We start from the raw sequence: 14,801 nt of genomic DNA on the forward strand, positions 1-14,801 counted from the left end.
CTTTCTTGTTTTAGCTCAACTGATGGTACTTATCAACTGGTGAGTCCCGAAAAAGTTCTAAACGTTATCTGTTCAGACATATATTTCCATGTCTTTGGTGTCCTTCAGCCTCTTAGATTTTCACACACACACACACACACACACACACACACACACACACACACACACAGTATCTGGAAGAGGCGGACCTTCACATTATGAAGCAGTGAACATCACTGATTCAGTGCAGACACATGGGTTTGTATCAGTTATTGTTATTTATTGTCTTTGGTGTTACAGCTTCAAAAAACAAATTCAAGTTGTCAACATACAAGAAATGAGTAAGGCCATCATCTCAGGATGCTGTTCTTCAGGTGACACGCTAGGCTTTAAATGTAACTTACTGTTTTACTAATGATTCTTTGTTTTCTTCTTGATGCATCCATAGTTTCTGAACAGACATTACAGTCAGGTACAGTATAGAAAAACCAATATATAAATAAAAGCAACCTTTTCTTTATTTTCCTAAAGCTGATGTTGTGCACATACAGATATAATTTTATCTTCATGATATTACAGGATAAATTAATGTTTTGTTTTACTCTGAATAAAAATTCTAAGTTTGCAGAAATTAAGTACTTTATTCAGGGAAGAAATGTACAGGATTCTTTGTCTTCCTGCATCACAGGCATATGCCAATCAAAGACAATTCAGCTAGATTAAATTTCACTTTATATTTCCTTGAGCATTATCATTGTTAGGTCCTGCTCTTCACCAGCTGCAGGAAGAAGTCTAATAGTACTGTTTTCATGGATTCAGAGGTGTCCACTCCACATCCATTCTCACATTGTGGGTGACGTGTTTTCTCTAACTACAGACCTGCACTGGAACAAGATCTGACAGCTGCTCACTTTGAACAGTGTCAGTGTTGCTCACCAAGTCAGAGCAGGTGCATGGGGAGGACTTAGTACAGCTCCTCTTTCTCTTGCGTGTGTATTCACAGGGATCTCATCTCTTCATTCTCTGTGGGTTATGGTCTTGTCTTTTAAGGTGAATCTGTAGCAAACAGGACAAAGCAAAAACCTTGCCAGAAATTTAGCTGAAAGTACTATCTTGTCTTCCCTTTCCTAGGATGTTTTGCCTAGTTAGCGTGTGACTCCTCTAGAAGCTGTTGCCTTGTTGTTTGAAAGGAAAGTGGGAGGCACACAGCTCTGGTTATGCAGCGAACATCATTTCTGTGAGGAAATGGAGTGTAGAGACAGACATCTGAGGGCCTAGCAGACTGACTTCTTTAAGCACAGTAAGGTGCCAGAACATGTTAAGAATAAACTAGGATTATACTTTACCTTCTTATTCTATTTATAAAGTGATTTGACCTTATTAATTCAAGCAAGATGGCAGCCTGGTTTTGTTCACATGGTATTACTATTCTGTTCTGTTCTGTTCTTTAAGTTGCACAGTCACAGAACTGAGTAGATTTTAAATGGTGTTTTCATAGTGACAATGCCTTTAGTTTAAAGTTTAGTGATATCCTTAATAATAGAGAGTGGTAGCTGTATTGACAGGACAGAATAAATGGTCTGCTTTTGTTATCTCCCAGTCAATTCTATAAATAATGCAATCAGATAGGAAGAGGTTTAGAAGTGTACACGTCTGCTCTCAAGATAATGGGATGTAATGAGTCTTTCTCTGTCCTGCCAGCCAGCTCCCAAATAATGGCACAGAGACTTATTGTTAATTATGAAAGCTCAGCCATAGTCCATGCTCGTTCCACTAGCTCTTATAACTTAAATTAACTCATTCACAGTAACCCATGTTTTCCCTGGTGGCTTTTTGTCCTGTCCCCACACTGCCCATCTTGTTTCCTCCATGCGTCTTGCTTCTCCCAAGTGCCTGGATTCCTCCTCCTCTTTCTCCTTCTGCCTACCTGTTGTACATTCAGATCTTCAGTAAGCCAATCACAGCAATATATCTTCACACAGTGTACAAATATCCCACAACAATGGGGTATGGTTGTCATCCAAATAAATCTTTGGTTCCTTCAGGGGGCTCAGAAGTCAAAACTGCATTCATGATAATGATGTTTTACCTTTCCCAATCCCAGTTGCTCAGAATACTGCTAGTTTGGGATATTGAAATAACATAGTAAAGTGATACTATTTAGTAAAATATGAAAGATTACATGAAAATAAGCCAGGGAGGACAGTGGTCCCTAAAGGCATATTGCAGTCTTAACTAAGAGGATCAGAGGAGTCTTGTTGAACAGTAAAGAACTGGAGGAGACAAGGCTGAGTGTTGCAGTCTGTGGGAAGTGCAGTCTGACAGCTTTGTCATAGGAGCAAAGCCTGGTTCAGTGGTGAGTGAGCAGAGGGACCAAAAACGAGGGCACAAAGACTAGAGTAGGTCTCTATACACACTTACGCTCTTCTGGGTGAGGTGGGGCGTGTTGGGCTGTGATTTCATGTCAGCGTCTCATTTCCTTCCCCAATGCTCATTTGTGTAAGGAGCCGCTGTTCATCAAGTCACCTGTCAGTAATTTGAATCTTAAATGGAGATGCTTTTAAGTGTTTTTGTTTAGGGAGAAATAAAATTTATATTTTCACCATACTCTTAATAAAATTGTCAATTGCAGTATTCCTAAACAATATGGCTTTTTGGTTTTATGTATTATAAATCAGCATACCATAGAACCAGAAATGTTCCTCCTGCATGCTTTGTGTTACTACAGTCATTCTGTAATAGTTTTGAATTTCATTGATTCAGTGTGGTTAATGCCTCCGGCTGGGCTTGGCATTCAAAGCTGATCTCTTCCTTGTGCCTGCGCATGCCCTTTATTTGTGCTTGTGACAATAGTTGTGTTTTCCAGATACCGTCTGTGAATGAAAGCCTTTTGCAAATGGTTTACTGCAGCTCATGCTCTCTTGCATCTTATTTTTGACTAGCATCTTCCAAAGTCTTAAAGAGTATGTGTGAGAACTTCTACAAATACTCAAAACCCAAGAAGATTCGAGTGTGTGTTGGAACCTGGAATGTGAATGGTGGGAAGCAGTTCCGCAGCATTGCTTTTAAGAACCAGACGCTCACGGACTGGCTTCTGGATGCTCCCAAGTTAGCTGGCATCCAAGAGTTCCAAGGTTGGATTCTCATGTCAGCATTTAATTAAGTCCTGACTGCAGTGTGACACTTTATCAGTTTAGAAAAGAAACTTGGGCTTCTTTTGTTAGTTTGGAAGCCAGCATCTTAGGTTAAGTCTGATAAAGTCTCACCTCGCTTTTTATTTCTAGACATTTTCTACTTAGTAATAAAACAATGGAGCTGGGTTTGGTGGCTTAAATCTATAATCTAGTACTCCAGAGACTGAGTCAGGAGGATTGCTCTAAATTCTAGGCAAGCCTGGATCACACAGTAAAACTCCTGACTCCTAAAACAAAACAAACAAAAGCAAAAAGTAATAGAAAATTTTGATTTTTTTTTTTTTTTTTTTTTTTTTTTTTTTTTTTTTTTTTTTTTTTTTGCCATTTGTTGCTCAGAAAATCAGGGTCCACGTATAAATAAACATCTTTGAATGCAGCCACACATACAAGAGAAACTACTTCTGTTTTCATTTGAATAGACAAGAGCCAAGATTATTTTGTAGTTGATCACTTGTGTCTTATTTTTCAAGCCTAGAGCATGCTGTTTTCCAGGATGGGTCATGAGCAGTTTTATAGAAATTGTAATAACTTGGTTGTAAGGGCCTGGAGAGGTGGTCAGAGAGAAAAAGGATTACTGCTCTTCCAGCATAGGGAATCTGCACAGATGTCATACACATTAACCCATACAGGCACATAAAAAAATAAATTTAAAAAAAAAAAGTACTAGAGCCAGGTGTTGGTGGCACACGCCTTTAATCCTAGCACTCAGGAGGCAGAGACAGGTAGATCTCTGTGAGTTCAAGACCAGCCTGGTCTACAAGAGCTAGTTCCAGGACAGCCTCCAAAGCCACAGAGAAACCCTGTCTCAAAAAAAAAAAAAGTACTGGGTTGTTATTGTGGGTACTCTGCCACCATGCTATTCACAACAGACTTCCAACATTATTAGAATCAGGGACTTAAGATATCAGCTCAAACTTCCTTTAAAAATGGTATATAATTACCAATATGAAGGGACTGTGTACAGGAAATTGTATGACATACCAATTTGCCTTTTAAAATAATTTTGGAACTTCCCCCAAATAGTTTATTAAAACTGAGCTCTTTTCAGTTAGATTAATCCACGTTAGAAATAGAAATAATAATAGAATGATTAATAATAATAAAAAACATGAGGATAGTTGTATTTTTCACATATTTTATTCTCATAGTAGATATATTACATTGAGGAAGTTTCATAGAGGAAGCCTAAAACAGAGAAAGGTCCTGCAGCCAGCGTGGCAAAGGCAGGAGCTGAGCTCTGTCATTTGTATTCCAGCATCTGTGTGACTTGGGCAAGTAACCTAGGTTCCTTAAGCTCCAGCCTCCCCTCTGTAAAGAAAGGGCAAGACCTCTGTTTCACCACGTGTTGTGTCATGATGAGAAGATGTGGGTTTGAGTCTTGAACACAACCCAGCCATTACATACTTCCTAGTCCTCAGTCAGTTTTGAGAGTAATTCCTTTAACTGCAGGTTTGACTCACTCCACCTCTGAGAGTGACTGTTTCTGTTTTCAGTGGTGCACATCTTAAGTTGTTTTTAAGTGATTTTATTTAGTTCTTAAGGATCTTCAAAGTAATCTTAAACAGACTTAAGGTATTTTAGTAGAAAGTAAATTTAAAGTAATGTAGTTCACTGAATTTTTACTTTTAATACATACTTGGTTAAATTGAAAACACAAAAGGATTTTTGTGTTATCTGAGATTGTTTTATTGGGTGAGGATGCCATTTAACCAATGCTATATTTAAAGATATTTTTGGATGCTTAATTATAGATAAAAGAAGTAAACCCACTGATATATTTGCAATTGGCTTTGAAGAAATGGTGGAATTGAATGCTGGAAACATTGTGAATGCAAGGTAAGCTAGCTTGCTAACAGCATTGGAAGACGGGTTATGAGGTATCACTACAATGTTGGTATTGAGGAAATATGTAGAAAGGACCTTTTAAATGTAAATAGTATGAGTATCTTAAACTGATACTATATTAGAAGTTAAGACTGAAAATTATAGATGTTTATTTAAAAATAATAGGAGCAACCAAGATGGCTTTTCTCCAAATCCGGTAGCCTGAGTTTGATCCCTGGAAGCAATATAAAAAGGAGGAGGAGAGACCAGCTCTCTAGTGTTGTCTTGTGACCCCATGTGCACCACAGCACGCGGGCATGCCTGTGCATGTACACACACACACACACACACACACACACACACACACACACACACACACACACACACACACACAGAAATAACTTAGTAATTTGTTAAGTGAGAACAGTAACAAGAGACCCCATCACAATTAACAGAAATGTCTTTTTTTTCCTTCCTTCCTTAGCATTTCTAAATCTGAAGTTTACAGGAATCATGGCATTGTTTTATGGTTTTTGCTAATTGCTTAATGTTTGCATCAAGTTAACTGGATTATTACATATTCTTATGTATTTCCATATTGTGCTGTAGTGTTATGTGTAGCGCCTGCACTACAACACTTCCACAGTATAGGGCGAGGGGCTTGAGGATTTAAATAAAGATAAGACAGCAGGTCTTTCTTGCAGGTAGAGAATGCTCTTTATTACAACAAGAGTGGAGGCTTGTATACCAGTCAGCAGGGATAGTGGAAAACTACCCAGATAACAAGTTCAGGTTCCCAGGCCCATCAGGCAATCCTGAATGGGTGAATAACAGGATAACAGGAACTTGCACTCAGGCCTTCAAGGAAGGAAGAAAACAGGATGTACCTGCTAGGTAAGCTCCTAGTCACAAGCTGGTCAGCAGACCCCTATGGGGGAAGGGCCCAACAGTTATGAGTGAATTAGATGAAGAAAAACCACCAAATATATATATATTTGGAAAAAAGACTTAAGTACATCAAAACTCAACAAGTGATAGTACCTCTTAAAGATTAACTGGCAATCTGAAACCTTGTGAACTTTTAAAAAGATGTGCTTATTTGTATGTGTATGAGTGTGTTGTTTGCATGTATGTAAGTGTCCCACATGCAAGCACTGCCTGCAAAGGGTCAGAAGAAGGCATCAGATTCTTGTAAAACTGGAGTTACAAGTGGTTGGGAACCACCCTGTAGGTACCTTGCTAGAGTAGCCAGTGCTCTCAGCTGTGAGCCACCTCTCCAGCACTGGTAATTGACCTGCTTGGCCTGTCATTGTACTAGCCTCTGTTGGTCTTTTACTATGCTGTAATCTTATCATGCTGTGTGCTGCTCAATTAGAAAGCTCACTGCCTCTTTAAGTCTTCTAGCTCTGACACTTCTTGTTCTGTGTGAATGCACTGTTTTGGTTGGAATCATCAATTTTAATTTCATCAAAATCTTTAAATATTGAGAAACTGCAAAAATAACAGTAGCTAATATAGATTTTACAACATTCTAACTTTTATTTGAAAATATAAATTTGGGGCCAACAAATAGCTCAACAGGTAAGGTTATTAGCCACCAAGCCTGATAACCCTAGTTTGATCCTTGGAACCTACATGGTGGAAGTAGATAGCAGCTCCTCAAGTTGTCTTATCTACACACACACACACACACACACACACACACACACACACACACACACACACAATACCCATGTAAACAAATAACTTTTTACAGATATAGAAGAAAATTCAAAGTTTAATCATTTTTGTTTTTGATTTTTGCCTCCACTTCCCAACGGCTGAATTACAAGTGAAAACACAATGCCCACTTTTACCTGCTGATGGGGATTGAACCCAGGGCTTCCTGCATGCTAGACAAACACTGTGCTGAGTGAGCTACCCCTGTCTTGACATTTGTTACTAGAAAGTAACACTGTTGGTTAGTTTCCTTGTAACAAACAGGACTAGTGGAAGAAATAACTGCCCAATAACTGAGTAGTTCTTTCAAGGATGGTGTGCTATGAGGGGTGGCAGTTAACTCACAGCCTAGAGTGTCTGGTGCTTGCTCTCGAGGTGGTCACATGTGATGTTTGAAGACGTGAACTGAGAACATACGAAACCCAGGCTTCAAGGTGGCATCTAAGAGGGTAGCAGTGTTCACTACTTCCTTGGAGACAGCACTAAGCTTTGGATACCTTTACAGGTTATTTTGAAACAATTTTTTTTTTTTGAGTGGCAGGACATACATACATACATACATACATACATACATACATTCATTCATTCATTCATTCATTCTAAATATATATATATTTAGAAACAGTCTTATTTTACATATCAGTCTCCCTGTTCCTTCTCCCTCACATACCCCTCACTGACCCCCCAACCCACCCCCACCCACTCTCCAAGGATAGTGAGGCCTTCCATGGGGGGAAATCATCAAAGTCTGTTACATCATTTGGGAAGGGCCTAGGCCCTCCTCTGTGTATCTGTGCTGAAATAGTAACCCTCCATAGGGAATGGACTCCCAAAGTCCATTTGTGCACTAGGGATAAATGCTGGTTCCACTGTTAGAGGTCCCCTAGCCTGCCCAGGCCTCCTAACTGGCATTCACATTTCAGAGGGGTTAGTTCAGTCCAACGCTGCTTCCCCGGGTTTACAACTGGGATCTGGGTGCTCTCACTAGGTCAGTTGGTTCTGTAGGTTTCTCCAGCACAGTCTTGATTGCTTTGCTCGTCCGCTTTCCCTCTTTGCAACTGGATTCCAGCATATGGCTCAGTGCTTAGCTGTGGGTGTCTGTTTCCATGAGCTACTGGATGCAGGTTCTAGGATGGCAATTAAGGTAGTCATCAATCTTATTCTAGGGGAAGGGCATCAAAGGCGGCCTCGTTGTTACTGCCTAGATTCATAGTTGGGGTTATCTTTATGGATCTCTGAAAATTTCCCTAGTGCCAGATTTCTCTTTAAACCTATACTGGCTCCCTCTATTAAGGTATCTCTTTTCTTGCTCTCCTCTACTCCTCCCCTAACTCAGTCTTCCTGATCCCTCTTGTTCTCCTCCCCCCTCCCCTTCTCCCCTTCTCTTTTTTCCTACCTCCCTCCTTTCTCCCCTCTGTGCTCCCAGTTTGCTCAGCAGTTCTTGTCCTTTTCCCCTTCTTTGGGACCATGTGTGTCTCTCTTAGGGTCCTAATTGTTTCCGAGTTTCTCTGGAGGTGTGGATTGTAGGCTGGTAATCCTTTGCTCTATGTCTAATATCCATATATGAGTGAGTACATACCATGCTTGTCTTTTTGTGATTGGGTTACCTCACTCATGATGGTTTCTTCCAGTTCCATCCATTTTCCTGCAAATTTCAAGATTACATTGTTTATTTCTGCTGAGTAGTACTCCATTGTGTAAATGTACCACATTTTCTCCATCCATTCTTCAGTTGAGGGGCATCTAGGTTGCTTCCAGTTTCTGGCTATTACAAATAGTGCTGCTATGAACATAGTTGAACATATGCTTTGTTGTATGAATGTACATTCTTTGCGTATATGCCCAAGAGTAGAATTTCTGGGTCTTGAGGTACACTGATTCCCATTTTCCTGAGAAACTGCCCTACTGATTTCCAAAGTGGCCACACAAGTTTACACTCCCACCAGCAAACAAAAAACCCAGGATAGCCAAAACAACCCTGTACAATAAAGGAACTTCCAGATGAATCTCTATCCCTGACTTCAAGCTCTATTATAGAGGTGTAGTCCTGAAAACAGCTTGGTATTGGTACAAAAACAGACAGGTGGACTAATGGAATCAAATTGAAAACCCTGATATTAACCTGCACACCTATTAACACCTGATTTTTGACAAAGAAGCCAAAGCTTTACAATGGAATAAAGAAAGCATCTTCAACAAATGGTGCTGGAATAACTAGATGCTGGCATGTAGAAGACTGCAGATAGATCCATGCACAAAACTTAAGTCTAATTGGATCAAAGACCTCAACATAAACCCAGCCACAGTGAACCTCTTAGAAGAGAAAGTGGGGGGTACCTTTGAACAAATTGGTACAGGAGACCGCTTCCTGAACATAACACGAGTAGCATAGACACTGAGATCGACAATTAATAAATTGGACCTCCTGAAACTGAGAAGCTTCTGTAAGGCAAAGGACACAGTCAGCAAGACCAAACCGACAGCCCACAGAATGGGAAAAGATATTCACCAATCTCACATCTCACAGAGGACTGATTTCCAAAATATACAAAGAACTCAAGAAGCTAGTCGCCAAAACACCAAATAATCCAGTTAAAAAGTGGGGTGCAATAGAGGAATCTAAAATGGCTGAAAGACACTTAAGAAAATGCTCAACATCATTAGCCATCAGAGAAATGCAAATCAAAACAACTCTGAGATACCATCGTACACCATCCAGAATGCCTAAAATCAAAAACACCAATGACAATCTATTTTGGAGAGGATGTGGAGAAAGTGCAACAATTTTTATAACATCTCAAAAACAGTTCATATAGAAAATTCAGAGAATAAAGTGAACTGTTCATTGTGGAAGGCCTTACATACATTCATTATTCCTAAAGGAAATCTTTCCTAAAGATTTGTCTTTAATAAAGTGGTGATATTTTTTCATTTGTTTAACCAGTTACTCTAAATGCTAAAGATACATCTGAATGAATGAGAAGGTCTGCATGGAGATTGTCTTCTACTGAGAAGACACAGAAAGTGCAGTAAATTCAATAAGTCAATGGAGCACATGTTAGGAAGATGCTATGGAGAGTGGTTAACAAGAAGGGAAGGGTCTATGGAGGAGGGGACTTGAAGCAGGGTCAGGTTCATTGTAGAGATGACTTGAGGAGTGACCTCAAGAAAATCATAAAATGTCATTTTCTTCCAGAACTTGCACCACAGTGTTAGCATTATGGTGGCCATGAGTTCTATGTGGAGACAGTTTGGCACAGGACCTAAGATAGATGGATGTGAGCTCATATTCCTGTTTAATTTTTATATGACCTGGAATAATGAGAACAAAGAAACATTTTCCTCTCAGTTGGAGGCTCTGAGGTTCAAGCTCACTACTCTGAAAACTTTGAGGTTCAAGCTCACTACTCTGAAAACTTACAAGGAACGATTTATCCCATCTTTTTTCTATGACTACACTGCAGAATAATTAATTGAATAGTTGATGCCAGTTCTTTCTGAAGCTTAATTACAACAAGCTTTTTGTACTGTTGTACAAATTTTGTACTAATTGTACTGTTGCAAAGTGAGCATTTTGTATCTCCTTATGAAGTAATAGATCTGTAAAATGATCATCATGAGATGATATGGATAAATCCTTGAAGAAAAGCCATGGTCAACTTGGTAGATTATATTAGCCCCATTTTTCCCAAAAGAAATACACAAATAAAGTTAGCTTGTTGCTTAATCAACTTCCTGTACCAGTGAGCAGAAAGGAAAAAGGAGCTATAGGGGGACAAGGAAAGACGTCACAAGAACATGTCAGCCACATGTAGACTGCTGACATTTTACAGGCAAGTGATTTGGTTGTTTTTTTAGTTGCCATTATAGAAGCGATGTAACAAGGACAGTGGAGGAACCATTAGGACTAAGAGAGAGTGAAGAGGCAAGGCCAGTAATGCAATGTAGAAGCCATACTTGGCCTGCTCTAAGAAGCAAATAATGGCAGGAAGACTTTTGTTTTTAGAAAATAAGGGAAGTTTGGATACTAATTGAGTGTGAGGTGATGTTAAGGAAGTGTTACTATTTAAGTAGATGATGGTATTGTGGTTATGGAAAGATAAAAATGTCCCTTGTGTTAAAGATACAAAAGTAATTATGAGTGCAATGGTGTATGTCTTAGATTTGGTCTAAAACACCCCATGTAAGGAAGAGGGAGGGAGAGAGATTTTGAAGCTAAATAATTGGGTGTATGGTGGCTTACTTTACAGTTACCAGGCTTTTAAAATAGTTTTCCATAATAAATTATTTAAAAGAAGTTTCTTAAAATAGTTTTTTTTTTAAAGTATAAAATTTTAGGGGACTGGGAAGATAACTTAGCAATTAAGATCTCTCGCTATTCTTGCAGAAGACTAGTCAGTTCCCAGCACCCACATAGGGTGGCTCACAACAGCCTGTAACTCTGTCTCCAGGGATTCTGGTCCTTTCTCTGGCCTCCTCAGACACCTACACATAGATGACATATACTTACACATACACAAGGAGTTTTTAAATAAATAAATTTAAATTCATGAAAATAAGGAAAATGGGGCTGGGAGAAATGAGATGATATGTAGAAGTATATGTTTCTCCATAAGCCAAATAATACTGGAAACTCAAGTGTAAAGCTTGGCCAAGTCACTCACCTAACGGCATTTATTAAGTCACTTCCTGTCTGCTTTTTGGTGGTTTTTTTTTTTAATTTTAGCATCATGGGGGGGGGGCACACGTGTGCAGTGGTGTGCATGCAGAGGTCGGAGGGTAACCTCTTCAGGGTCATAGGGATGGAATTCTGGTCATCAGGCTTGGCAGCGACACCTTTACTTGGTGAGCCATCGTCTCTCCCCATAGAGGAGAGTTGTACAGTAGATACTGTTTTTCTGTATTGTTTTGGTTAAGCTGCAGGTTTTTCTTTTTATTGGAAACAGAACACAGATTATATGAAATCTTCTTCTCTAAGTCATCAGATGTGTAAAGTGTGGTACCTTCCTAAAGATTCCCTCTTTAATGCTCCGGCAGCACAACAAACCAGAAGCTATGGGCAGTGGAGCTGCAGAAGACCATCTCCAGAGACAACAAGTACGTCCTGCTGGCTTCTGAGCAGTTGGTGGGCGTCTGCCTCTTTGTTTTCATCAGACCACAGCATGCCCCTTTCATCAGGTCAGTAACAGACACTCTCCTGTGCTCTTCTCGCTGAATGACAAGAAAAGCCCCAGAGTGTGCAGTGTCATCTCTTGCGTCTGTAATTGTGTTTTAAAGGGACGTTGCGGTTGACACTGTGAAGACTGGGATGGGGGGCGCGACTGGAAATAAGGGAGCAGTTGCGATTCGCCTGCTCTTCCACACCACCAGCCTCTGCTTTGTCTGCAGCCACTTTGCTGCAGGGCAGTCACAAGTCAAAGAGAGAAATGAAGATTTTGTAGAAATAGCACGGAAGTTGAGTTTTCCCATGGTAAGCTTCTGCCGTTTATGCTGTAAGATAAATCTTTAGATTGTATTTTAATTTACCCTGCATTTTATGTCAGCCAGTTTTGAAGATTTAATGCAGTTCTCAGAAACAACAGTACCTGTCTACTTTGTCTTATTACTATTGGTTCGAGCAGCAGTGTTGACAGAGGCGAGCACATCTGAAGCAGGAGAGTCATGTGCAGCACATTGAAACACTGTTGTGAACTTCCAATGCCATCTCATGTTTCCAGGGAAGGATGCTGTTTTCCCATGACTATGTATTTTGGTGTGGTGACTTCAACTATCGAATTGATCTTCCTAACGAAGAAGTTAAAGAGCTCATAAGACAGCAAAATTGGGATTCTCTTATAGCTGGGGATCAACTCATCAATCAGAAAAATGCGGGGCAGGTAAATACATCCTGGGAAGATAGCTGTGTGACAAAGGGGACTTTTGGAGGGCTAGAGAGATTGCTCAGCAATGAGTGCACTTGCTCTTGCAGAAGACGACCCAGGTTCAGTACCCAGTGCTCACTCATTGAGCAGCTCATAGGGGATCAGTGTTCTTTTCTGGCCTTTGCAGATACCTGCACATGACAGGGTGCACATTTAGCCATAAATAGGCATAAAGAGATGCACACAGATAAAAAGAAATATAAGGTTTTTCTTCTTAAACAAAAAAGAAAGAAAATAAGAGGATTTGGGGGCCAGGGAGATGGGTAGGGGATTTAAATCACTTTCCATGCAATAATGAAGCTCTAAGTTTGATCTCCAGAACCTACACAAAAAGCCCCAGATGAAACACCTCATGCAGGGGCATGCATCTGTATCTGTAATCTGTAGATAGATAGATAGATAGATAGATAGATAGATAGATAGATAGATAGATAGCAGGCAGGCAGGCAGGCAGGCAGGGCAGGCAGGCAGGCAGGCAGGCAGGCAGGCAGGCATCTGTAATCTGCTGGTAGATAGGAGACAGACAGACAGACAGACGCACACACAGACAGACGCACACACAGACAGATGAGAATCAGCCAACTGCCAAGGTTGTGCTGCAGCCAGCCAGGGTATGCTGCACTGGAGAATCAAGATAAATCCTGCCTCACTGAGTGGAGGATGAGAACCAACTCCCAAAAGTTGTCCTCTGGCCTCCACGTGTGCCCTGTGTCTATACATGCCCTCTTCACTCAGTATACTTACACATAAAATAATTGGCATGCAATAAATAAAAATTGTAAAAGGAGGGTATGTCTTCTTATTCTTTTCTGTATTTATTGGGAGCTGATGTATACATACCTCTGGCTAAACATACAGAATTGTTTTTTTTCTTAAAAGAATAAAAGATTAGAAATAAGAAAGGGAGGGGAAGAGGAAATAAAAGGATATAATTCTTCCTAGGAAGAAAAATCCATTAATGTGTCTATAAGATGCACTTTCATACAGAAGGCTTATTATTTTAGGGAATGATAATGTGGAATCTTAGGTTAATTAGAAGTGGTTGGAGGCCACTGGTGTGTATTACTTGGGATTGTCATGTTTGAATTCTCACATCTTTGTGACTACTTCACCATTTTAGACATGCTCTGTTATTTAAAGGTGTTATCAGGCTAGATGATTCCCAAAAACTTGTTATCTTCTACTTATTTTTAAAGATGGGGGCTAAACCTGGAATTGAACCTAGGTCCTCATGCTTTTGAGGCAAGTGCCCTACTCCTGAGCTACGTGGCTGTCTCATAGAGAGGGTGATTTCCTTTATTCATGTTTTTAAAGTTTCATTAATGGAAAAGTTAAGTGACAGGGAAAAGGTCACATGCTAGGTTTGGGTAGGGGTTGTTACTCAGCTCTGTTAGAAGTGTTCACTGGATAGATAGATATTTGATAGGAGACTATCCAGCACCTAAGAATAAAAGTATAGGACTAGAGAAGATGGCTCAGTGGTCAGGAACACTTGCTGCTCTATCATATGACCCTGGATCCAAAGCCCCATTCTGGCCTCCATGGATGTGGGTGTGCACACATGCGCATGCATACATATACACACATACACCGATACCAACAGGCTTAGGTTGCTCTCAGCCTTGATCAAAGAAGCTGCTTCTTGTAGTGTCAGCAGTCAGTGGAGAGATGCCCACCTGCCAGAGTGCTGAGAATAAGACACTGGGTGGTCCCTGAATCATACATCCGTATTAACCCCACCACCGCCATCAACGTTCAGAGACAATGCAAGGTCAGCAGGACGAGGAGTGCTGTGACAACACACCTGTGTCAGTCATGAACCCACACAAAACTCAACAGGACCAAGTCAGTCAGAGTTGCAGCATACATGGGGTGGATGATCTCTGGGCCTCACACCTTCTGGGAGAGCATTGCCAGTTGATAGTTGCTAGCGGGTGGGACATTATTCTTTTCCGACTGTGGCATGGCCACTGGTAGGTTTCCCATGCTGTAGTGCAATGGCTCTCAAGCTGTGGGCCATGGCCTTTTTCCTGGGCTCGTCTAAGACCATTGGGAAACACACATATTTACATTATAATTTAGAGCAGTAGCAACAAAAACAATTTATGGTTGGGGTCACCACAACATGAAGAAGTATATTAAAGGGTTGCAATTAGGAAGGTTG

The 14,801-nt window shown here is 40.4% G+C and overlaps 1 protein-coding gene across 2 annotated transcripts in view; it reads left to right on the top strand.

Annotated features, from left to right (window-relative positions):
* The window catches only part of Synj1 (synaptojanin 1), a 74,811-nt gene that overhangs the window by 37,499 nt on the left and 22,511 nt on the right, over positions 1-14,801 (top strand). For both annotated transcript variants that reach the window (XM_035444322.1, XM_035444323.1), the window contains 5 exons: positions 2,922-3,113; positions 4,925-5,009; positions 11,754-11,894; positions 11,994-12,186; positions 12,434-12,592. In XM_035444322.1, the coding sequence (XP_035300213.1) occupies positions 2,922-3,113; positions 4,925-5,009; positions 11,754-11,894; positions 11,994-12,186; positions 12,434-12,592 (770 nt within the window). The remainder of the gene's footprint in view (positions 1-2,921; positions 3,114-4,924; positions 5,010-11,753; positions 11,895-11,993; positions 12,187-12,433; positions 12,593-14,801) is intronic.

Source organism: Cricetulus griseus, chromosome 4 (genome assembly GCF_003668045.3).
Source record: "Cricetulus griseus strain 17A/GY chromosome 4, alternate assembly CriGri-PICRH-1.0, whole genome shotgun sequence".
Taxonomy (NCBI): domain Eukaryota; kingdom Metazoa; phylum Chordata; class Mammalia; order Rodentia; family Cricetidae; genus Cricetulus; species Cricetulus griseus.